The sequence below is a fragment of the Trachinotus anak genome, unplaced genomic scaffold (assembly GCF_046630095.1).
Source record: "Trachinotus anak isolate AG129_WGS33_773 ecotype Australia unplaced genomic scaffold, CSIRO_AGI_Tana_v1 ptg000004l, whole genome shotgun sequence".
Lineage (NCBI taxonomy): Eukaryota > Metazoa > Chordata > Actinopteri > Carangiformes > Carangidae > Trachinotus > Trachinotus anak.
The window spans coordinates 19,332,945-19,358,487 of NW_027273855.1; the positions used below are offsets into that span (position 1 = coordinate 19,332,945).

General features: G+C 39.9%; 4 protein-coding genes across 7 annotated transcripts; 1 reads left to right on the plus strand and 3 right to left on the minus strand.

The window, feature by feature from the left end:
* Positions 1-993: 993 nt before the first annotated feature.
* cdh26.2 (cadherin 26, tandem duplicate 2) lies at positions 994-7,541 on the plus strand. The gene is made up of 18 exons (XM_071476726.1): positions 994-1,153; positions 1,590-1,709; positions 1,807-1,953; positions 2,045-2,189; positions 2,285-2,457; positions 2,584-2,715; positions 2,819-3,001; positions 3,630-3,958; positions 4,072-4,214; positions 4,317-4,541; positions 4,658-4,885; positions 5,129-5,247; positions 5,405-5,467; positions 5,596-5,700; positions 6,135-6,245; positions 6,368-6,427; positions 6,572-6,652; positions 6,747-7,541. The coding sequence occupies exons 1-18, from the start codon at positions 1,118-1,120 to the stop codon at positions 6,981-6,983; spliced, it is 2,637 nt and encodes an 878-aa protein (XP_071332827.1). The 5' UTR covers positions 994-1,117; the 3' UTR covers positions 6,984-7,541.
* Positions 7,542-9,052: 1,511 nt separating this feature from the next.
* On the minus strand, positions 9,053-11,355 carry LOC139619899 (uncharacterized protein SCO4629-like). Its single transcript, XM_071474974.1, is given in 6 exon segments — positions 9,053-9,726; positions 9,815-9,997; positions 10,164-10,305; positions 10,572-10,602; positions 10,604-10,659; positions 11,272-11,355. Coding segments are annotated over 6 exon segments (609 nt in total). The 3' UTR covers positions 9,053-9,613.
* Positions 11,356-12,222: 867 nt separating this feature from the next.
* mtg2 (mitochondrial ribosome-associated GTPase 2) lies at positions 12,223-15,877 on the minus strand. Its single transcript, XM_071476733.1, has 6 exons — positions 15,394-15,877; positions 14,094-14,241; positions 13,447-13,562; positions 13,115-13,333; positions 12,870-13,008; positions 12,223-12,727 (listed from the first exon to the last, which is right to left on the minus strand). The coding sequence occupies exons 1-6, from the start codon at positions 15,625-15,627 to the stop codon at positions 12,333-12,335; spliced, it is 1,251 nt and encodes a 416-aa protein (XP_071332834.1). The 5' UTR covers positions 15,628-15,877; the 3' UTR covers positions 12,223-12,332.
* A 646-nt stretch (positions 15,878-16,523) lies between these two features.
* On the minus strand, positions 16,524-25,540 carry LOC139620817 (calcium-responsive transactivator-like). 4 transcript variants are annotated; one of them, XM_071476736.1, is made up of 11 exons: positions 24,985-25,540; positions 23,682-23,758; positions 23,494-23,578; positions 23,050-23,182; positions 22,351-22,605; positions 21,438-21,602; positions 19,912-20,013; positions 19,289-19,381; positions 19,013-19,132; positions 18,788-18,915; positions 16,524-18,639 (listed from the first exon to the last, which is right to left on the minus strand). In XM_071476736.1, exons 2-11 carry the CDS (start codon positions 23,756-23,758, stop codon positions 18,613-18,615), a joined length of 1,185 nt encoding a protein of 394 aa, XP_071332837.1. In that variant the 5' UTR covers positions 24,985-25,540; the 3' UTR covers positions 16,524-18,612. The 4 variants fall into 4 exon arrangements, with proteins under 4 accessions (XP_071332837.1, XP_071332836.1, XP_071332839.1 ...); XM_071476735.1 differs by lacking the exon at positions 24,985-25,540 and adding an exon at positions 24,604-24,949; XM_071476738.1 differs by lacking the exons at positions 22,351-22,605; positions 24,985-25,540 and adding an exon at positions 24,604-24,950.
* Positions 25,541-25,543: the final 3 nt, after the last annotated feature.

A 25,543-nucleotide genomic window follows, 5' to 3' on the forward strand; every position in this document is an offset into this window, starting at 1 on the left:
ATTTTTTCTGTGGTGAATTGCTGAAGACGTACAGGAGGTGCTATGACAATGACACAGACAAAACACACAATCAAAGGAAAGAGATAGACAATGAAACAGACTACTTTGATGAACTGAAGATAACATGAACACCAAAAGAAAAATTGAGTCAGTCAAAGTGGCTTTAAGTCTACTGTTAAGTAAGCATCGACAAAACAAAGTTTGAGTTGACTTTTTATAAAAAAGGGAGAATAAAATCAGCTGAGGGAAACGACAGGACTTTTTATTTATTCTTCTTTGTCTTATAAAGAATGTGCTGTGCCAAACTGTATTACGCTGCACACAATAATCCATAATTCACTGCATATTTTATTTCTAAATTCTGAAATTCCTGAATTCACCATGTGTTACTGCTAATTAAGTTGGGACAATGGCCCAAAACAATTTCTGCGCAAGTCAGCAATAGAAAAAACAGAGTTACAAAGTGAGCCTCACAATTCAGCCATATCTGCTTATTCCAGTAAACTGCTAAAGTATGTCCAAGTTTATTTGCTCATCCAATACTATGTACATGTCTTAGTTACCCTTACAGGAAAACAACAGCAATGGTCTTATTATATTTTTATTTATATCCCATATTTCATAATGTTCTATTCATTTAACATCAAACAAGCTCACTGATTTTAAAGTACTTTTGAAAACCTAAAAAATCTTTCATTTATTTGTTGTGTCTTTAAGGTATTTTATGTCTTTTGGCTGATGTTTTTACTCAAACTTTCTTTCACATGGGCATTTTTTTTGTATGTGCACTACCATGAAGCACTTTATAACCATGTTAATAAAGGATCTACACAAATAAAGACAATAATTAATATTACACTCTTGAAGAAACAGTAAAATGAGAAACTGTACTCATGTCACTCAGAAAGTGTTCCACCCAGATGCTATGACGGTTGCCAACTTCTTGGTTCATGTGAAAGCTAATATTATAACACAGGCCCTCCCACCCTGATATACAATGATATACTGCAGTCAAAACCAGCACTGACATGCAGCTCAGCCTTCATGCAGGTTTATCCTGGGAGCAGGAAATTATCTGAGGGACCAACTTTCAAAACACACATTTTCTGGATATAATATGGAGACAATACACTTCTGTCTTTTCCTGGTGCTGGTAAGAATTTATCTTGGGTGGCAGCGCTTGGGTGATGTGTACACCTGCCTCAGGTTTTAGAATCACTTTTCATCTAAATGGCTCTAACAATATATACCATGAATGTAAGGCTTTATTATTTTAACCTGTGCAATAATGTTTTCTGTTAATAACCAAGAACTGAAAGAACAACTTACAAATGAAACAGCTATGCTGGGGAGATATTTTTATTTCTGGTTGTCAATGGTTAAAACTGCTAGAAGATAAGGAAATGTTACTTTGCAAATGAAATATTTCTTAGACATAATTATAAAATACATACAGCAGCTGTGGCTTATGTCAACATTGCAGATTACCATCTCCTCCTTTTGACCAATGTCGTAATGTTCCGCAACAGTTACACAAAACAACCCGCATCTTAATCCAATGTAAATAATGTAATGAAATGTTTTTGCAGTGCTTGGGAGTTGACGGGTTGGCCTCTGAAACTTTGCAGCGACAAAAAAGAAATTGGATCATAGATTCCTTTACTATTGATGAAGGCTATAGAGGAAGTTACCCATATTCACTGGGCATAGTGAGTACCTACCAGGATGGATATGACAGCATAACAAATGACAAGCTGAAGAAAGATCATTACAATTTCACTGCTGTTGTGTTCTGACTCTCTACAGATTAAAGTTGAGAAGAACCTCAGCCTTTTCCAGATAAATGGTCAAGGTGTTGACGAGGAACCTAAAGGCATATTAAAAATCAACAGCTTCACAGGGGAGGTTACTGTCCATGGCCCTGTTGACCACGAGAGATATACAGAGCTTAAGGTTAGTGTTTGTGTGTGTAAGTGAGGGATATTGGGATGTGGGACGTGGTCGGAAATTTCATTATTTCATAATTCTTGCCTTTGCATTACAGCTGGTGTTCCTGGCACTTGATAGAGACAGTCGAGTAATAGACACACGGCTGGGAATTGAGATAAGAATTAACGATGCAAATGACAACCCTCCAAAGTTTGACAATGAAAAGTATGAGGTCAGCATAAAAGAATTAACATTACAAGGTAACTTAGTCAACAAGTTGCTGTGAATTTCACCATGTCCAAAATAAAATACAATAAAATAAAACAAACACCTTTTTTTCTTCCGATACTAACAGGCACTGACGTGATTACTGTTAGAGCAACAGATGAAGACAGTGGCAACAATAAAATATTTGATTTACAAATAATCTCGATCAGTCCTAAATCAGATGACGTGGAGTTCTACTTAACCCAGATCTCTGGCACTCAAACTGGAACCATTTCATTTAAAGGGTGCCTGGACTATGAGGTAAGAGGACTCCTTGCTTTAAGGCTGAATTCACAAATCAAAAATATCAGATCTGTTGATCTTCGAACTTCCTCTTTTAAATTTGAATAGTATAGCCAAATCAAATATGTTCTTGTAACCCATCAGAAAGCAGAAAAACACATCATTATAGTGGAGGCCAAAGACCGTGGAGACGAACTGCAGCTCTCTAGCTCCTGCACTATAATAATCAACATAGAAGATGGAAATAACCACCTTCCTGTGATCACAGGACAAACAGTGAGCAATTACTTCATTCAGTTACCTTGAGTAAGAAAACAGCTGCCTATAGTACAACAGCCTCTTTTTATAATAAAAGTTATAATCTATTTTTTTACCCCAGGGTCCTGGGAAGGTGAAAGAAGGACAGGAAAATGTTCTTGTTTCACTTCTGCAAGTTACAGACAAAGACAGAAAAGGTACAGCAGCCTGGAAAGTGAAATATCAAATCCAAGGAGACACATACAACAACTTCATTATCAAAACTGATCCTGACACAAACGAGGGACAACTGTATGTGAAGAAGGTATTTTGTCTGCATTCATACACACAGTATACTGAACTAATCTTTTCAAGCTACAGTCCAACAATTATTGGTGAAAATATAGGACACTCTGATGCCACAAAAAAATGCACCAGGCTAGTTATTATCATGAAGTTTTAATTATAGCTACGTCCTGCTGAGGCCCTGCTCCAAAATCTAAACTATGAGGAATAAATTCTTGACCCATGATAACCATGTTCCACTGTACCTTTCCTTAAAATGCCAATGCAACCATTTACATCTCTGTTATTTCCCTCAGACATTATTGTCTAAAAATCTGTGATACTCATAAGACATCCTATCTTTTGCTTTTAACTGTGAACAAGCCAGAGCATGTTTTTTTTTTAAAATGTCAAATGTTTTGGCTTCATTGAGCAGCACCAGCAGTGCTAACAAATGCTGAAGAGAGTGAGATGTACATGAATAGTCATGAATAGTCTTATAATATTTCAAGGGATTTTAGTGTTGATTACAGAAATCACTGACTACTATTGTATGATGAGCTTTATGCCTCTTAAAAAGTCCAGTGATGGATGATGTGAAGTTACATCATGGCATGAAATTCAATGCTTGTCTTCAAACCAGCATTCGATCCTTGCTTCTTTTACAGCGTCTGGACTATGAGGAGAGTCCTGCATGGAATGTGACTATCAGCATGGAGAATGAACTCCCCTATTATTCATGCACAGTGGAGAGTAAGAGCACTGCTGGTCTTTGGACAGTCACAACTATTAGTGCTACTGGGACTGGGACTGGGCCAGGGCAGACACTTGGATCATCCACCTACCAAGTGACAGTGATGGTGGAGGATGTCAATGAGCCTCCGATCTTCGATGAACCTGTCCAAAATGTCCAGTTGTATGAGAATGTTGTGGCGGGACAGGACCTGGTGACATTTACAGCTAGAGACCCTGATGTCAACAGTGAAAGCCAGTTTGTGTAAGTCATGAAGATACTTGCTACATATCCAGTTTACAGGGCAGTAATATTCTATGTGAGTATTTTAGTACGGAACTTGAAAATGTTGACCAAAACACACATATGTGTTTCAGATACGTAATAGGAGAGGATCCCGCTGGCTGGGTTACAGTGGACTCCAAAACTGGAAAAGTATCCACATCAAAGACGATAGACAGAGAGTCACCCTTTGTGAATGGAAGTATCTATGAGGTCACAATATATGCTATTGACAATGGTATGACCTGGAGGACTATTTACATAGTGTATATGGTATTAATTCCAATTTCTTTATCACATTAATGAAAACGTATACAAATCACATATTGTTGGTCACCAGGTGAACCTGCAATGACAAGCACTGCAACCCTCAGCATCCACATTAAAGATGAGAATGACAATACTCCTACCCTGACCGAAACTCAAATTGACATGTGCCAGTCTGATGGACCCTCACGGGCCAAAATCACAGCCATGGACCTGGACGAAGAGCCCTATGGTGGACCTTTCAGCTTCAAGCTCCATGGAGATGTTGATGGCAAGTGGAGGTTCGACCCCACGCAAGGTGAGCTCTAATAAGAACCGAGATCATTGTCGCTGCTGTCAAATCAAACTCGAACTGGTTTATTAACTTTGTCACCATGATTTTTTATAATATGACAATTTCTTTTGGATATACAGGGTATTCAGTCAATCTGGTGAAAGAGGACACAGTTCATTCTGGACACCATGAGTTGGTGCTAGAGGTGTCTGATGCTCAGGGCGAGACTGCTGTGCAGAACCTGTCAGTTACTGTGTGTAACTGTTTAGACACAGAGAATCCAAACTGTAACTTCCACAGATCTACTGCCTCCACAATAGGAGGAAGAGCAGCTATCATCGTTGTTTTCAGCATACTGTTGCTTGCAGGTAGTGCACATGTCTGAAATTCGATTATTGTTAATGAGATTGCCTTATTCTTATGTTTAATAGTTGAAAAAAAAAACATACAACAACTTTTTTTGTTTTCTTCCTAATTTCATGTATTACATACATTATATGATATAAAGTAGCAGTTTTATATTTTTGTCATGAGCCCTTCCTGTTAATGATTAGTAGTAGTGGTACACTGTGTGATTTGAACTGTGTGTGTGGTTTGTGTTTATATACCAGCTATGCTACTTTTGGCTGCTCTGGTGTCGTGTAAGAGAGAATTCAGACCAGCCCCAGATAATGGTTCTGGACAATATCTGAAGAGCTGTAACACCGAGGAGCCAGGAACTGACTGCAAAGTAAATACTTTTATTTCAAAATCACCTGTACTTGATTATTACTGTAGGCTCTCTTATCATTTTTCCTTTGTCTTACAGCAGTGGTATTATACACTGTAAAATCATGAAAATGATGTGTTACTGTAAAAGCTTAAGACGGTATTTACATTCTCAACAGGTGGCTTTTGATGCATTAAACCAAGGATGTGGTCAGACTACGGAACAAATCATAATAAAGCAAGTGAGTTGTGTAAAATATACATTTACTGCAGCTTCAACCGTGACAGATGTGCTCTGATTCAATTTGTTACTTTTGTGCAGTCATGACTTGTCTTGAAAAGTTTCAGTTTTTTTTTTTTTTTTTTGCAGCCAGTATATAAACTATCAGGTGCAACAGTGACTGACCACCATGCCTCTTCAGGGTACAGCATGTCCCAAAGTGAAATCCAACAGCAAGGGAACAATTTGCAGTGGGTACGGAAGCTGCTATTATTATTATTATTATTATTATTTTGTCACAAATGGCAGAATACTCTTGATTAAAGGATCTTGTGATATTCTATATTTTTTATTGTCAGCAAATCCATACATGAAAAAAACAAAGAAATGACTTGAACTTTTTTTTTTTTTTTTTTTTTAAATATATGACAGGTTTTAAGTATTTTTTTTATATAGAAACAAATATAGAGTTTGTGCCTTAAAGTCAAAGATAGGCTGAGAAAGTTGAAAGTTGGTTTTGGTCTTTTCATAAGATTTGAAGAACTAATAAAATGTAAATAAATTGCCAGCTTTATCCCTTTATCATTTTTCTTATATTTAATAGTGACAAATGGACACCAATTAAAAATAATATATAAGGTGTATATATAATAAGTTTTGCCAAGGCTCAACTTGCTTTTGTCCCCCAGTTTACAGGTGGATCAGCGAGTGAAACAACTCAAGCCTGTTTAGATTACTCCCAGTCCCAGAGACAACGCTTAATGGAACAAACTTTTTCACGCAACAGCTCTAAGCGTTGGGTACTGAAATTATTATTATTATTGTTGTTGTTGTTGTTGTTGTTGTTGTTGTTTAACGTTTTGCAGCTGCTGTCATGTACAGTCTGACCTCTGAAATGTTTGTCTGTCTTTGTCTTTTCCAGTCAAAGGATGCATCATCAACCATGAAAATGAATCTTTTCAAGGGGCAGTCTATGCATAGGGTACTGTAATCTACTTTATGATCCCTTATTTTATTACTTTATCTTTTTTATATTCATTCAGTTTAACTGTGACATTTTATGTTGGACTTCTGATGTCATTTAAAACAGCTGAATTCATACAAATATCTGCTTCTGACTCCCTAGAGTTGGGGAGGACACAGTAAAAACTTACGTCATGAGAATGTTGAAATTCTACATGAAACTCTGTTCAAAACACTAGATAAGGTAATGGCAACAATTCCATCAATCCTACAAAGCTGTCGTAATTCTGTTTCTTTTTTTATTAACAAACATTTTTTTTCTGCTGTGTGTACTCTAGATGCTGACCTCTCTCCAGGCACCAGGATTGGAGCTGTGTAATTATACTCCTCATGTGTATGCTGAGGAGGGAGAGACAAGGCACGACTTTGAGCTTGATGCCATCTCCATCCCTGATGTTCCCTTTGACCCAGACTCGGACTTGGACCTAGATATCAGGTTTAGTACTCTGGCCTCAATCTGCATGCCCAATGAAAGCACTGTCTACAATACAAAAACCTATTATGTAACGGAATAACTCCAGACCAGCAACTCTGATCCAAATTCAAAGCCATGAGACTAAAATGAACACTCCACCATATTTGTAAATTATAGGTAATCCTGAATTCTAAATGTTATGTGGATATGGTATGAGCAGCGTATGTGTCTGAGAAAACATGAAAATTACAGCTTAGATGACACCAGGGACAGGTTACCACAATTCTAAACTTTTCATACTTTCCACTAAGTCACGTCATACAAACCAAAGAGTCCCTACTTTGTGCAAATCTGAAGGAGGAAAACTGTTCCTCTCATTTTCTGCTGAATACAACAGGATTGTTTTTGGATGTCCAGGGGACGAGTTTACTCTTTCTTTTCTCATACAAGCAATTTAGAAGATGAACAGGAAATGAACTAAAACACTGGAAAGTATGAAATGGTTTTAACCACAGGAATTCTTGGACTAAACTGGAAAACTCTCTACTGCATCTACCGCATCTCTACTTGAAGATAAACTAAATGTATAGATTTTCATTAATAGTTTTTTGATGCGTGTTCAAAGTCTGGCAATAAAGTTATAAGAGTGTCCCACGGATGAAGTTCTAATGTTTATTTATCATTATAAGACAGGGGACTATATTCTCAGGGGCTCACAGAGAGTTACGACAGCTTGCTCAGACAAAGCTGAATATGTCTGTTATTCAAAACTGCACTTTTTGCCTGCAATAGATAAAGGAAGGAGACAACATGTCTCATAATGCAAGCTGATGGAAAAAATGGCAACCTAGCACTTTTAACTTCAGATGTGTTTTGTTTGTTTAACCTTTAACTTTGAATCCTGACTAACCCAAATATCCATTTAACTCCACCTTAACTCTTGGTCAGATGATGTCTCTGATTACTGTGTTGAAATGTCAACATGAAAAACAAACAACAACTGATGGAAACAGGACTAGGCAAGCAGAGTTGAGTCAGATTGCTACAGAGACCATTGTTAGCAACTGAACTATTTCACCCAGTATGCTCTTCTAAAATGTTACTGGACCTGTTTTCAAGTCCAGTGGGACCAAGATAAAAGGTCACTCCTATTGATAGTCAATCCAATCTAAGACAACCATTTTATGGAACAAATGTGACCTTTTCTACACAGCAGCACTTGATACAAACATTAGCAGGCTAAAATATAAGCCATACGCCGCCATGGTTATGTAGTCAGGTGCATGGGAACATGGTATTGTGAGATAGGATATCATAACGCAGTTCAACAGTTGAGAAAAAGCAAAACTTGACTCTAAGTACAAAAGTGTTAATTTCTAAATCAATATGATATAAGTCAAAAATTTCATTTACATTGAATGTTGTTCCCACGACAATCTATTGTTGCGACAGGGAAGTAGGTGTTTCAGTGTGTTTGGGATATGATCAAATTCTATGTTGGGACAAGTTTTTGGTTTCACTTTTTATGGGATATCTTTAGATCAATTTAAGGATACTTTTTTTTTTTCATGTGTTGTTTTAGCTTTTGCTTTAGTCACTTAAAACAATACAAGTTTGTCATGCTTGCACTGAATCCATTAAAAAATGCTGACAAATTCTTTATGGGGCAAAAGTCGAACAGTTTTTTCTATGAATGTCAAAAATATGCAGATATGTTACTATGTAAATAAAGCAAGGACACATGGTGATGCATGCAGCCACTACCAGCTTGTCAAGCTGGTTTTGTGTTAGTTGATTCAGAGTGTCAGGCAAAACAAAAAAAAAATTGTGTGTTGGATGGACATTTGTGTATCCGTGTGTGTGTGTGTGTATATGCCAGAGACAGTATGTGGGTATTTATCCACAGGTCAAAAGAATATTGAATCATATAAAGTGGTCTATATTATATAAAGGGTGATATTAACCTGTGTTATTTCTTTTTACTTGTATCAAAAGTTTGAATGGAAGAAGAAATAAATCATGTGTAGTCTCACTTATGGGTGAAAGATCAGAAGTCATCGTGGACACTTCACAAACAATTTTCTTTGACACAAAATTGCACCAAACTATCACACACACACCCACACACCCACACACACACACCCACACACAGCTATGTACTGTACACATGTCAAGGGATTATTGCTTACCAATATATAGACCTGATGCCGTTAATTACCCAAACATCATAACTCTCAGCATAAAACATTCTGGCATTATTGACTGTATAAATCTGTTTCCTATGAAATACTGCCCCCCTGTGGTTATATTAAAAATTACATTACATGTATCTATGACCATTGCCCTAATGAGCCATGAAGAAATTACAGAAATTATCATATAAAGCTTTTCAGAACATAATTTAATGAGGTTCTGTATTTATATTTATATTTAAGGTTCTCTAAATGGCAGTGCCACTTTTCTAATGATTTCATATCTGGTGTAATCTGCTGTGTGGATAGTGACTACACTGCTGACTTGCCTTTGCTCACTCATTATTTTGTCTGATTTCTTCACTGTAACTGAGGTTTTAACTCCATACAATGGGCAACTGAATGATATCTAAACATTTGTTAAGATTTAAAATCATTTGTCTCAAATTATTGTACTTGCAGCTGCACTACACTGGCAGCAGTGTGGAAAGAAAAACATAATTGCACTCTTTGCACCAGTGAATACGTCGTGTGCTGTTTACCTGAGGCTGTCGCCAGCCTGGAGGAACCACCGGTATGCACACAGGACACTGCATGGGAGCTGCTGTTGAAAGCCTTTACAAGGATAGTCCTGATTTATCTCCACCACACCTTGCTAATAAAAAAAACAAAAGAGCACATAAAAGTGAATAGCAGTACATTGTTGTGACTCATGCTGATAAAAGATGGAAAGATGAACCTTGCATGCAACAGTTGAAATCAACAGCTGTGACGACAGTTGGGTGACAGTATTCAAAGATGCCTAACTAGGGTGAGGTCATGACAGCATGTGTGAGCCCCACCTGTTCAGGCCACTGATGCAGGTAGGTGGCATACACCCATTGCTCCATGAAGGGCTGCTGCACAAGGATCCCCCCGGAAACTGTGAAAAGGGTAAGAAAAGTAACAAAAATCAATGGAACAGATGAAACTGAGTTTCATGACTCAGAAAGCAGTGCAGTGTATACCAGTTGGTCATATTCTTCTCTTCCTTTTGTTCTGAAAAATGCTACAGCAATAATTTAGAGGCACAGCTAGAGAGCTCCCACCTGGGACATCCCTCTCCTCAGGGACTCTGTGGGAGATGCGAATATTCTCACCAGTGTTCATAGCCTCGGTCTCCGACATGATGTTCTTCCTGGGGACCTCCATCCACAGAGACACATCCGGAAAATCATCAGGTCCACACACCTATGTGGAATATGCACTGCTCATCTATTATGTAAAGTAAAGATGTGAGTGTGCGTGTTTGTGTCTATGTTATAAAAGAAAGTAAGAACATAGCTCAAAATAGGAAGATGTGTTCACAGTCGGATGTTTCTTGATATGTTTTTATGGCCTTTTTATTGAATTTTGTTCTTTCTGTCATTGTTTGTGTTTTTCTGTTGAGTTGTGTATATTTGTATGGGTGCCGCACACTAGCTTTGGCTATAAATGTTGTGGTGGATGGCGCTAGCGATGAGCAGCCAGGGAGCCCATCCTTTTAGCAGCTGACCTCTCAGCGACCCACAGGTCATGACAGCCTCGGTCAATTATCACATCAACCTGTGAACAAAAATAACCTCAGTGTGAAACATTTTACTCATATATCAGGGATATCAAATGCTTATTCATCAAATGAGCAATACAAAGCCTTTCAGCCAAAACTATTTCAAAAATATTTTTTAGGTCAAACTGCTTAACAGTTGTTTTCAGCAAACAAGTAACAAGATGCCAGAACAACTCTCTCCACTAAAACTGCATCCTCTTGGCTGCCATGTTAAAGTTTTAAGTGTAAAGAAAGCACTTGTCATACCATCAGTGAAATTAATTTCCATCAGTCGTCCAAGGTCCACAAACAGAAAATATGTGCCACAGCAGCCTCTGTAACAACATCAGCTCCACAGGAGGAGGCTGATGCAGGCCATCCATTAACAGAGCAAGAGACCACAACAGAGGCAGGTTTTCCACTGAAGCTTTTACGTCTTAAGAATAACAGAACAGCCCAGGCCATTTATTCTCCAACGGTCCTATTCATTAACCTCCTCTTCCAGTTGTCTAAAGGGCAACAGCTTCCTTTATCTGTCTCCATTCATCCATTCGCTCTTGTATCTGAACTATCTCTTCTTCCAGCTGTTTAATACTAAGTCTAATCTGAATGCATTAGAGAGCCCTTACCATTCTTTTACTGATTGTGAACCCATTTGTTTTATACCGCTCCTTTACTGTGCCATTTATAAAGACTGCTGCATAGTACAACATCAAAATCCAAGCATCTTTGCCTTAAGTGGTCCTTTTTGAAACAAGAACTACATAAACACAACACACACGAGTAGCATTAAACCATTAGACACACACCAATTAAGGGCTGCTGGCAAATCAGCCCATAAATACATATGAGTCATTGTGCTTGTGTAGGCAGGGAAAACAAGTTAAGAGCAGCAGCAGTACGCAGTAAACATCCAAAAACCTACGACGCACAGAAAACAACAGTGACATGGGGTCAGAGGGCAGCTGTGCCTCACACAAACTCCTGTTATTTTTCAACCTCAAACAAAACATTACCACCCATCTGGAATGAGAATGCACAAACACCACGGTTTGCTTCTCTTCTGCTTATCTACTATATTTCCATATTCATTTACATGTGTCACTCACCACACTTATATTTCTCCAATAAGCATGGTTTTCTGACATTACTGAATTAGGAAGTGATTAATTAAGGGACATCATTACAACCCACGGCATCATTTCAGCTCTACAGAGTTGTTTCACCTCGTTCAACTAAAAATATAATCTGAGGAATTCAAAATTATGAGGCATGCCCTCTGCTGGTTAATTTAGGAATTAAAAACATTCCCCTGTCAATCTGCTGCCTCCGCTGTCTTGATGTCCAGACTTTTTCTCAGTCATCCTTGGTATCTTAATTTCCACAAGTATCTTTTTTTTTTGTGATTTATTTGTCTTACTAGGCTGATCCTCAATTTAAGAGATTAAAAGTGCAGAGTACCTGTACAGGCTGTGTAGCATAAAGCTATTTTAAACTACATTGAAAGTTTCAAGAAATCCAAAAAAGTTTTTTTGTGTGTATTGAACAATATGCTGCAAGTTGTTAATAAAACACAAACATTGAATTTGTCTTGTTTATATATTTATTAAGCAATTTAAATACATTCTATATCCTCCAGTATAAATATACGTTGTAGACATATCAGTAGAGCAAGAGGGAATAATTTTTACTACCACCTTTTGGGTTTGCCTTCCCCACTACCTTGTCCTTGGAGGTAGCCGTCATACAGCTCTCTGAGGTGGAGGATGAGCTCCTCTGTGTTCTGTCCTGTGAGAGCTGACACAGGGATGACGCGCTCAGTGACGTGGCTCCTTAGAGTCTCAAGCTTCTCCTGGGCCTCAGGCATGTCCATTTTGTTGGCTACAATGGCCTGAGGCCGCTGAGACAGACCAGGGTCATACTGGTCCAGTTCATAATGCAAATGTTGGAGCTGAGTCCAGGGCTCTGGAGACGACAGATCCAGAACAAAGAGAAGGAAACGACAGCGCTCTATGTGACGCAGGAAAGAGATGCCCAGGCCCCGATTTAGATGGGCTCCTCGAATGATGCCTGGGATGTCAGCAACTAAAATGAGCAAGAGTAAAAGTGGAAATACATGTTATTCTGTATATAATAAAAATAATCCAAACCAAGTTCTGATAAAAACTTTATTACTCCATCGTAAAATAAGAAATTATATATTAATGGTTTGCTTAAAACCAACTACCTGCAACTTGCTCATGATCCCTGTAATTGACAATTCCTACGTGTGGGTTGAGTGTTGTAAAAGGGTAAGCAGCCACAGCAGGCCTGGCATTGGAGATGGCTCTCAACAATGATGATTTCCCAGCATTAGGAAACCCTACCTGAATGGATATAGAAAATCATAAAAAATCAGTTAATTAAATTTGTGCTGCTGAAAAATCGGTAAAGCAAAGGAGTTATTTTCAAATTTAAACAGCTTTTTGTCACCAGTCCAGCATGGGCCATGGTGCGTAGCTCCAGCTGGAGGACCCTCTCATCGCCTGGCATTCCTGTTGTTGCTGTCATTGGGGCACGGTTCTCATTGGACAGAAAGAATCGATTCCCTTTTCCTCCTGCCCCTCCAAATGCAGCCAGATATTCTTGCCCATGCTCAGAAAGGTCCACTATAGTTTGGTCCTGTTCCTTCACCACAGTGCCTAATGGTACCTTTACAAACAGAAAAACATCACAGGCAAAGTGAGGCAATAGGTTAATGACCGAAAACCTGGCTAAACTGTTTGTAAATCACATTCTAGTTATGATCAAATATGTGAACTTACACAAACATAGATTGGGCTGCCGTTCCGACCATAACAGTTCTTGCTGCCCCCTGATTGCCCATCCTCTCCCTTGTAAACCGGAAGTATTTGCGCCAATGATTTGACAAACCGATCAGCTGAAAGCGTGCAAATATGGTAAATGGACGACACTTAAATAGCACTTTTCTAGTCTTATCGACCACCCAAAGCACTTTACACTACAAGCCACATTCACCCATTCACACACACTTTCATACAGCGCTTCTAGCATACACACACTGATACACTGATGCAACAACCATCAGATACAATTTGGGGATAAGTGTCTTGCCCAAGACCACTTCAACACATGGACTGGAGGAGCCAGGACTGAACCACCAACCCTCTGATTGGTGGACAACCCGCTCTACTTCCTGAGCCACAGCCTCCCAAATTAGGAATATAGATGAAAGCACATTTTGACATGATGCAGAATGGAGAGTGTTGGCATGGCACCTTTTTAAAGTAATTCTTAGTGAAAGAAATTCCTTAATGTTTATGAATCTTGACCAAATCTGGTTATGTCCCAGCCAGTAGGATGACTAGTCCGTAAAATGTAATAAATGCAATAAATGGAAAACAGACTAGTGTCAATACACAATCCACAGATCAGATGAGGCCCAACTTACCCTTGATAATGATACTTCCTCCATCACCTCCATTCCCTCCATCCGGTCCGCCCCACTCTTTTCGGGGCTCACTGTGAAAGCAGCAGGCACCGTTGCCACCTGACCCAGCCATGAGCTTCACACGCCGTTGGTCTACAAAGTGGTGTGTCTATGGGTCACATCAAGGAATAATTAGATGCTTGGGCAACACACGCTTCAAATAATCCTGATAGTTTTCTGGTCATCATCAACACAATAGCGTTGCTGTTTGTTAATGTTTTGCCAAGAGGTGTACTAAAAATGGTGGATCAGCTTTAGTTGTATTCATCATCATCATCATCATCATCATCATCAACCTTTATTTATTTTCTCGAAGATACATTGAGGGGTGCCCCTCATTTTCATCGAGGATGTATTTCCTGAGGCAATTGAAGAAGTTCAACCTGCGAAGGACTATGATGGTGAACTTCTACACCTCCATCATTGAGTCCATCCTCACCTCCTCCATCACCATCTGGTACGCTGCTGCCACGGAGAGGGACAATAACAGACTGCAGCGTATCATCCACTCTGCTGAGAAGGTGATTGGCTGCAATCTTCCGTCCCTCCAGGACCTGTACGCCTCAAGGACTCTGAGGCGTGCAGGGAAGATTGTAGCTGACTCCTCCCACCCTGGACACAAACTCTTTGTGACACTCCCCTCTGGCAGGAGGCTGCGGTCCTTCAGGACCAAAACCTCTCGCCACAAAAATAGCTTCTTCCCATCTGCTATCAGCCTTATCAACAAGGCTAGAGAGCCCCACTGTTGCTGATCAATTGCACCAATCACCAGAAAAAATTCCTTGTATGTGAAAACATACTTGGCAATAAAACTGATTCTGATTCTGATTCTGATTTTCAATGATGCCGAGATTACAAAAGCAGAATAAAAACAAAGCAGGCAATCAGAATACAAATCAGTTTCTGATGAAACAATTACATCCAAAAACATTAAGATTTAAAAGCATATTTCTGAGCTGTCCCAATTTTTTTCAGGGTTGTTACTAAATGCCAGTATATTATTCTTTATCTTGTACTTATCATCATTAGAGGAGAAAATAGGAAAATGCTCATATAAATTTCATGAATAGCAAATGATATGCAACTCCTTCCTTGGTGAAATGTTTTGGGCAACCAGTCATGGACATTGAACTGGTACAGATAATAGATAGATAGCTAATGTACTTTTTCACACTCTGTGGTTATATTCCTTGCATTGATCGGTTAAAACAAACACTAGACTGAGGAAAACTGATAACGCACAAGTAGCTCAGATACATACCAGCTTCTTTTCTGACATCTCTCCCTTCTTCTGGTTTCCTCGGACTTTGGCACACAGGGCACAGGAGGTGCTAACATCTCTGAAACTAGCGGTGACTCTCAGTCTCCACGCCGGTGATACAGGAGAACTACTGTGGCTGAACAAGCTCAGTTCATTTCCTCTTAATATGTATCTTGAAAGTATGTCCGGAGAAAGCCACCGAGGGGGTTTAACTCTCGACAACGTAGCCAACATTATTCTAAAGTAAGCAGGTGGTTAGCTAACAACTTTTTAACAATGTCACCTCGACCGTTCATAAACATCGCTAGTAGCGAGCAAAACGAGATTCTGTCGGGAAAATAGATGGTAAAGTTACAGTAGTAGCTGTCAATTCAGCATGGACATAAATGTTTTTTAAAAAAGTACAGGAAAGCCCAATAACACTAGTTCTCACGCACGGCAAACACCTCGGGTACTCCTAGCAACTACAGCATCCGTGAGGGGTCAGTTTGTATACGCGATTGTTAATAAGGGTACACTTTTGGTCCTCTAGCGCCCCCCTCTGTGTTGGAGTGAGAAACGGGCAACGAGATATGTACAGAAAAGCTGCCACCATGACTGCCACTAAAGCTTCAAAGATTCAGTGGTTGGGGTTAAGATCTGAAGCCTTTTTTTTAAAAAAGTAATCTCAATAAACATTTAGGTAAGTGACTTCTTTCTGTAAGACTTTCACATAGGGTGGGTCCACCAAAAGTAGGACATTTAAGTATTGCATTGTTTTCCCATTTGACTTAGTGGAACCTACACATAACCTAAAATCGTGCCACAACACTGTCTGTCACTCTATAGTCAGCTATCATCATTGTGGGTGTGGTTGAAAGTCAAAGGGAGACTGAATGGCATGTGTTCAGTGAAAGTGAACCGGCAAATGAATTGGACCCCCAAAAAAGCGTTTTCAGGCAAATATAAGTTGGCCAGCCATTACAACCATTATAATACAAGAATGCACAATGTTATCTTCAGGTTTCTTGAAAATTGTATTTTGAGCACTGGCCAGCACTTGCTGAAGGTGTTCGCAAAACAGTAACTGATAAGTGGGAAACTTTTGTAAGAATGTTTACAGTAATAAATACACTAAATGCAAACATACAAAAGGTGAATGTCAGTTTATTTTTATATAACAAACAGTAACAAAAGACAGCAGAAAAGATCAGGCGATGCAGTCTTATAATAGATGAGTAGATAACATTCATATTTGGATTATACACACCAAGCTTGACTTCCTCTCGCTCATGGCCTCTTTCACGCTGTCTGGCATACATGCAAGCATACACACAAAAACACACAGACACACACAAACCAACACACAAGGCATACCACTCACATCAGTGATGACACACTACAGAGAACTGGAAAAGACTTGCCATACATGTTCAGGTCACAGTAAAATGAAACACTGACACAGATTCATTGTAGTATAGAGAAGCCTGTCACTGATTGTCACTGTTGAGTGGTACATAGTTATTTAGCTGTTTGACAGCCAGGTATCGCCCATTCTTGATTAACCCTGCATAATGACTGCAACTATTGTGTTCATTTACCCCTCTGAGGTAAGTTGAGTTACTACAGGATATACTGCAAAGCTGAACCCTCACAGTCACACTGATAATCCTTATTACTGATCAAACTGTAAGAAACAGTGATGAAGGAAATGACGAGAGGTGTGTCTGACTTATTTTAGATAGATAGATAGATAGATAGATAGATAGATAGATAATGAAATAAATAAATATGTAAAATAAGGCAAGTGTGCTTGTACACCATCTAAAAATTAAAATCGATCCTTCTATACACCTTACTCTTATTTTTGACATTATTTCATTCATCTAATACATTGCAGATAGTTGATAATAAAGTTTCCACTGAAAAAATGAAGCAATGTGTTTATGTTTGAGATGAAAGTCTTCACCTAATCTGTTCATAAGTCACATAAATACATAAAATAATTTTCTTAAATATGATATGTCAGCTGAAACCCACAACATTACAATTTGATAACATAAGACAAACCAGCCATCGTCTTTGCCATCACTATATGTCAATAAACTACAAATTATGATATAAAATGTAAGCTCACCCTAAGAACCAACCTCAACATGACTGACTGAGTGTATTGCACTTATTGAAGTAGAGGTGCAGGACACGATACTGCTTTGTTCCTGTGTTACTTTGGCTTTTTGAGGATCATTTGTTAAAAAAAAAAACAGCCTGCCCAAATTGCACTACAATATGAAACATCAAACAATACATATACTGTCACTGCAAAATAAAGTGCAGACAAAGTGGCAATGTTTTTTTATGTAAAATGCTCACTGAATGGCATCAGAGTAGTGTTACTCCTCTTCACTCTGCACAATAGCTATGCTGTAAGTCTGTGCGGAGCAATGCCGCTGAAAATATAGTGTCAAAAATACTACCACAATGAATGATTATCATGGACAATGATTAACACGTTTAAGTCCTGATCAGTCAGCTATCTATTGTGTAGACATATGTAGAGAGACACATAATGTTAGACCACACAGCAACACATCACAGCAACACAGACAAACCCCCCTGATCAAGTCAGGTTTAAGGACCAACATTTTCACCTTCATGAAATTAATTTCCATTATTGTGAGATATAACAGTGTCTCTACTCGGAATTAAAGCAAAAGCTGGACCTCGTCTACTAGATAAATATCATGGAGCATTTCCCTCAAGGCCAATTTGCTTTTTATAGCCACAGTCTCACAAACCATGGACATTTTTTGTGCACCAAAAAGTAGAGGCTTGTAAAGTAAACAATAAAAGCAGGGGATAGAATAAAGACAAGAGAGAGGCAAAGACAGAAAAAAAAGATAAAGATATAGGCAGGTTGGTGAGGCTTAGCTAATGACCTTACTGCTCCTTCTTAGTATGTTCATTAATCCATGTAGAAGGTTTACATTAACTGCCTTAATTCTACGAGCACCATGACTGTTTGCAAAGTGACCAGTAGCACTTCATCTATCAGCTACAACCTTGTAAAGAGCAAAACCGTTTTTTTTTAAGAATATCACATTTGACATTTTTTTTCTCAGCAAAAATTATGATTCATGAGTAATGAAAGGATAATAAATCTGATGCAGCCAGATCTTCTAATCCATAGCTGAGCCCAGCACATCTCCTTTTCCTCCAACAGGAAAACAACATGGTACCTTATTGCTGATAATTTCCATACTGACCCTGTAATGTAAAAGATTTACACTGAGAAGTTGGACTGGATGTGCACAAATGCACAAATGTTTGCCAGTTTACACTTGAACTTTTTGAGACTTTTTAAGCAAATTCTATACATATTTCCATGAATGTTTTAAAGACACTAGTCATGTACCTGTTCATAGGCATAGGGCCTCTGCGTCTGTGCTCCAGGGCCTCCCTGGGAGGAGCGGTAGGAGCCATACTGTTGGCTTTGACCCTGTTGATACTGAGAATACTGGGCGGATCCACCCTGGCCAGGTCCTGTGGTGGAGGAGTCACACTTAACATATTTGTTCATTGTGTTTTGTATGGGTTTGTGTGAATGCACACAGTATTATAGGTTATGGACTGTTCTCACCGTATCCCTGTGGCTGCCCGGTATAGCCTTGTTGAGAGGAGTACTGCTGCTGGCTGAAGGGCTGCTGCTGGCCAGAGCTCTGCTGATACTGGGCCTGCTGCTGACTGTACTGAGAGTTACCTGGAGACATACATGCACAGATAGATCTGTCAGCTATTACATATTAGTACGTTACTAGAGTTTTGGTTGGAAGCACTTGGACAAACTGAGGTGTGAAGTTGCAGGAAAATACACCCCAAACACTTGGTTTGATATAACAAAATGAATAACTGTTACCTCCTTCATAGTAATGCTGTGAAGATTCATCAAAGGACCGGTCGTAGCCTTGCTCAGCATATGAAGACTGTTGATAAGAGTACTCCCCATGACCTGTAGAGAACATGATTCAACACATGCAAAAACTCCTCTCCAAAAGCTGAAGCCCACTTAGATACAGCAGAGAAATTATTATTCACAGTTTGAGGCTGAATCATTCATAACACATGTGGAACAGCGAAATTACAAGCACAAACATTTTTCAAGGCTTCTCACTTCAACATTATGCACAAAGCACAAAGAAACACCCTGGATGAAGTTTGCGCTCTCTCCTCAACACACTGCTATAGCACTCTCTGAAATCTGAAATTTCGGCACACCAAAGGGGACAGTATGGACACAGACACAGTGGGAGGAAACAGATTTGAGACCAATGTTTGTCTTTCACAGTTTTTTTTCAATACTCTTCATCTCCCACTCTAAGGTAAAAAGACAGTGACTAGGCAGAAGAGCTGAAGCTTCGGCACTTGAGTAAATATGGCTTAGGCCTGTGGGATAGTGATAAAAGGAAATGGCATGACCTGTAATGGGGATTCGTGTGTTTGAGAGCTGTGTGTATAAGGTTTATGGATGTGCATGATTACCATCAGGGTAATACTGCTGGTTTATGGGCTCGCTGGAGCTCTGAGTGTGTCCATACTGCTCTCCGTAGAACTCGTCTTGTCCCATGTACTGCTGTGCAGATCCTGCAAGACAGGCGACACCACGATTGGTTAAACAGTTGGAGACTAACGGGGCTGCGCCAGAACACTTGGGAGATTTAGGCAGTCTGAAAGGGTGCGTGAGCATATGTGTGTATTAAGAATAATGAAAAACTAAATGTAAAGATTATAACAGACAGTATTACTGACAACCTTTCTGGAAGTCATCTTTTAGCTGTGAAGCAAAAAGAAAAAAAAATTCATAAAGTGAATTAAAATTATATGTCTTTAAATATAATTGGATAATGTGGCATTTTAGTGATGATGATTTTCCAAGGGGGCAAAATAATAATATGAAGAAAGCTATTTCAGGCTGACCTAAATTTTAGAAACACTATTTAAAGTGGAGCAATTCCAACAAATAATTCCATGAAAAATTACAAGTGATGTAATTTTGAGGATCAAATGAGGATTACAGAAAGCCAGTTATCAGGGAGAATCTGTTCTCTGCTTGGTGGTGGTGTGCAGAAACTCCAGATTCCACTCATTTCCTTTCCCTTTCAATTTTATCCAACAAACCCACAAAACCAACTGAACAAAAACTCTCTGGAAGATGCATCAAAAACCCGCACACAGTCTAATCTTCTTTTCAAACCACAATTGACACAAACGTTTCCAAATACAGAAATGAGCTGTAGCATGAAGAACATTTTAATCTTAACTTCTGCAAACAAATTCAAAACAATCCTGTAGCAATATATCTGATATTTCCCAATATGACCGAGGAGCGCCATATGATAGAGGAGCCCTAGCAACAGCCCCTCAACCAATCAAGGAATGGCTGGGCGAGTCACCCACCTTATGGGCACAACAATTCCATAACACAGTTCTATCTGGAAATACTTCACCCAGTCATGCAAGGATAATAGTGTACCAGGTTGAATGAGGACTTACAACCATGGCCTGTTGCCCTGGAAACAGTATCCCATCCTTTTTATATATCAAAGTTACTGCGTGCCTAGTCTTCAAAAAGACATAACAGGACAGGGTGGAGCTATTATTAGGCACATGCTGACACAGCACAAGTTAAGTGATTTACAGAGACAGGAACCTAATGACTGGAGACTGAAGATAGAGTGATCCATCTCCAGGCTGCCTCTTAAAGGTGCAGGACGGCAACTGGGATGGCTTCTTTTGCATTCTTTAAATATCACTCTCACTTTATGATCATTAGTTAACACCTTGATAGCATGAAAATACTTTTCAGGATCTTCCACAGCAAACCATTCTAACAATCTGGAAACTCAGAGACTGGCATCCAGAGCCACACTTGGTACAGTCCAAGTAGTCCCACCCACACACACACACACACACACATCCATCAATACTATAGTACTCAAACACACCACAAACAAACTCACTGAGTCCACTTCTAAACCAAAGTAGCATGGAGAAGTCTTACCACCTACCTTGCTGTGAAGAGCGGTATGACCCAATGGGCCTCTGAGACATCATACTGTTTCCTTGACTGCCCTGACTCATCATGCCCATGGCCTGCTGTCCCTGATAGTGTTGGCCCCCAGCCTGGGCTGAGGAGTAGTGCGGAGTGGCAGATTGTTGGTGCATCATGGAGACTGGGGAGGAGGTGGGATTATAGGGGGAGAGATCTCATACATTAATATACACAGATAAACTCTATGCACGTATCATTATTAGCATTCAGCATCAGACACAACGTTCAGGGAAGAAGAGACTGGCAGAAATGTGCATAATCAAACTGACAAATGTAGGAAGTCCATGGCAATAAGGGCATAGGAAAAAGCCAAAAGGGGTCCATAGCAGTCAGGGGTCTCTTAAAGAAAAATGTATTTGACAAGATGCTGCTCTGAAGTATAAATGCACACAAAGCCAGTGAGGTCAGTGCATAAACAGAGGTACAGTAAAGACACAAAGACATCCAGGGAGAGGAGGGCTGCATCTCAGGGTCAAGGGTCAGAGATTAGAGAGAGAAAGCCTGTAGCAGAGGGAAGAAGGGGAGGAGGCAGGACACCTCTGTGATGAACTGAATGTGTCTGGTTATTATCATGGCTACACTGGACTAGGAGGGAATTTACAGATCGATGAATGCAGATATGCATGTAAGCACATTCTTTTAAGAGTGATTGTCTGGGAGTTTTTCCAGGAACACATTCAGAGATTGTTCAGAAATCATCTAACTGTTTTACCATATGTTATCTACCTTACCCTGAACAACAAAATGAATAAAAAATAAGGCATTTTGCATCCTGAGAGTATACTTTTGGAGTGTTCATTCCATACACCTGAAAGTACCCCTTTCCATTAAAAATCTGATTTCTGTTTTATCAGGCTCTTCTAGCTCACCTTGGTTGGACTGCATGTTGAGGTTGCTGCGGGAGGAGGAGGAGGAAGAGGAGGATGAGGATGTGGAGGAAGAGGAAGAGCCATAGCCAGGACCAGGGCCCTGGATCATGCTGCCCTGGGAGGAAGGTGCAGCATGGCTGTAGCCCGAGGCTGAGGCCGAGCTACCGTAGCTGCCGGCTGGCAGGCTGAGGGATGTGGAGGGAATAGCCGACTGCACCTGACCAGACTGCTGCTGCATGGGGGCATGGCTGGGGCCTGACGACACACGCACAGTCAGAGCAGCCAGCACACATTCCCATGTGCTACCATGTCATGTTAATCATGGACCCACATTCAGTTCATCTTTACAGGACGCTTGCGTGGTTATACAAGGAATGAGTGATAATGATGAGTGTTTAAATGGATCAGGAAAACAAAGAAAACAAAAGTAGCTATAGCTGCAACCAAATGTGGACTATGGGACTATTAGCTGAATGTAACTTGCAGGCAATACGACAATAAGAGAGGCACTGCGGCAGACAGGACATGGTATTGTATCTGCGGACAAACATGCAGCAAAGTCAGGATCAGACAAGTGCTCAAGACAGAGGACGGACAACAAGGTGGAGCTGGACATGTGCACACACTTCTGGGTTTGTGCAGAAAAATGATGTTGACATGATCTGGAGTTTATCTGTAACATTTATGACGAACTCTCACCATTATTCATTTGGCTCTGCATCATCGATGTGGGGGGCAATCCTGGTGCCATGGAGTCACTGAGGTTGCTTGGAGCATGTCCCCCGCTCTGACCCATCCCTCCAGAGCCCATCGACATATTGGCAGTGGGAGGCTGAAAGTTCAGACGCATGTTACTACCTGCTTTGACCTTCATAACGGAATGACAAAATGGTCATCAAGATTTCTTTTCACACTACACATGCATCTATATTTGCTAGTGATCCCTGTACTTCAAATTGACTTGATCACACAGAAAATGAAAAGCAAATGTTTACTTTTGTGCCATACAAACATAGAGTCCTTTAGTACCCAAAAACATCGCAGATGGAAGGGAAGGAGATAATGGAAATAGTTGGATGGCAGGAGCAGAATGATGGGAAATCTACAATGTTACATTTTCCTGGAACATCATGAAGGACTCACCGCAGGAAGTAGTGACTGCATGTTCTGATTTGAATCTGCTATTGTGGCCAAGTAAACAAGATTTCTGTGCAGGATCTGCTGATACCTGTCAAAAAGGAGGAAATGAGACACAGCTTCACTTCATCACATTTGCTTTGATATGACATTTGCAAGGCATTGGTCGGAAGAAAAAAAAAAGGAAAACTCACTGTGTGCATTCAGCAGTCTTTCCTTTGCTTTGGTAATCCATTATACATTGTATTAAATGATGATTTTCATCCAACATCTTCGGGAGACAGCAAAACAACTTCATTTCACAGTATTTCAAGTCATAGTGCATGCTAAATTAGGCACAATAATATGTCCTGCAAAGACATCATGTTGTCCTGGATTCTCAGAACTTAAACCAGCCTGGAATATTTTGTTTCTGGGTCAATTTTATCTTGTTTTTTTTTTTTTTTTCATTGAGCCAAATGAAGCAGCAGCTTCTCACAGTTTATTTAGGACATCGCTGGAAAGTCCCTGTTTTAAAGATGAGTAGTGCGTTTAATATTGGTTTGAAACGGCTCGGTCAGGGATAAAAGCAGCAGCAGATGACTGTCCTGTGTTACTCAGTTACCCTCCATACACCACCCTGCCTTCCTCATAGAGCCTATATGTTGTTTTGTTTTGTTTTTTTTGGCAACAAAGCGGGTGTCCACAATAACCATTTAAACCTAATGTGACGCTGTCTGCCAAGGAAACTGCACCTCTAACTAATAAAATCCAGAGGAGGTGTTGTGCTTTAAAATACGTGGAGACAAGTCAGGAAATCTAAATCTGATCTTTTTCCCCACATATAAAAGCAATAATCCATCATTCATCTGGTAAAAGAGGCGAGAAAAAAAAAGAGCATCACAAGGAGACTGGGGATCCTGCCAGTGCTGAGCGTATAAAAGCGGTCGCCTTCATCACCGCCATGGCTTTGTTTGGTTCGCACCTTCAACTGACTGTACCGTTACAATACCAGTTGCCATTTCTTCAGATATTCACCACAGGCTACTTTCCCTGCACTAGCGGCGGACCGCACACTCCCATACAGACTAAAATATTTCATAACAAACGCAGCAAGATTTTATTTTATTTTTTTACCTTTTGGATCGTTTGCTGTGTCACCTCCCCTTTACTCCTGGGGCGCGCCGATGAAAATGCCACCGACATTTTGTCATATGTGAAATAAAAAAAGCGCTTCTTTTATTCTAATATTTATTATGTCGAGCGCTGCCCTCTATTTGGTTCCATAGTTTCTCCATTACTAGGAAACAGGGGTATTGGCACAGCCGGCGCTCTGTCGCCAAGGAAGGGAACATAGAAAACACTAGATTTCTCTGCACGTGATTAAAAATGGGATTTTGCTGCATGTGTTAGTTATGGTCTACATGCAAACGATGATACACAGAACACGCTTTTACTTGACAGGGAAAAATCCATCTCCCTCAGTTTTTGGTACAGCCCAGGCAGTGAGTAGCTTACCACTTTCCCCTCACTGTAGACGGGGTATCCTTTGATTCATGAAAGCCAATCAGTCCACGTTGTACGCGCTCCTCAGTGCGCTGCAGCTCCGAGGAGCAATTGTGAAGAGTGGTTGCAAAAGTTGTTGTTTGTGTTTTTTTTTTTTTTTTTTTTTTTTTTTTTTTTTTTTAAAAGCACCTTCAGAAGAACTCCACATTATGATACCGCAGTCTCCTGCTCACATGTGCAACAATACGAGCAGCTGATTGCACCTGGCACCTATAAGCATCCCCAGGTAAAGCTACAGTTGAATCAGGGACATTTGCACAGTTTCCATAATCAAGCGACCCAGCTGAGATTTTGTTGCCTTAGAATTGGACAGCGTTTGGTAAACACTTGGTCCATATTAAAAGATACAAGGAAACCGTTTGCCCTCATTAACACTGATACTGCGCCATAATATGTGATCACCTATGGGATGGTTCAACCCAAGGTTTCCATGTGTTATGATCACTTCAACACGTCAAGGACTAAATATAAACACATCGTGTAGTAGCCTCAGAGAACATGAGACAAGAGC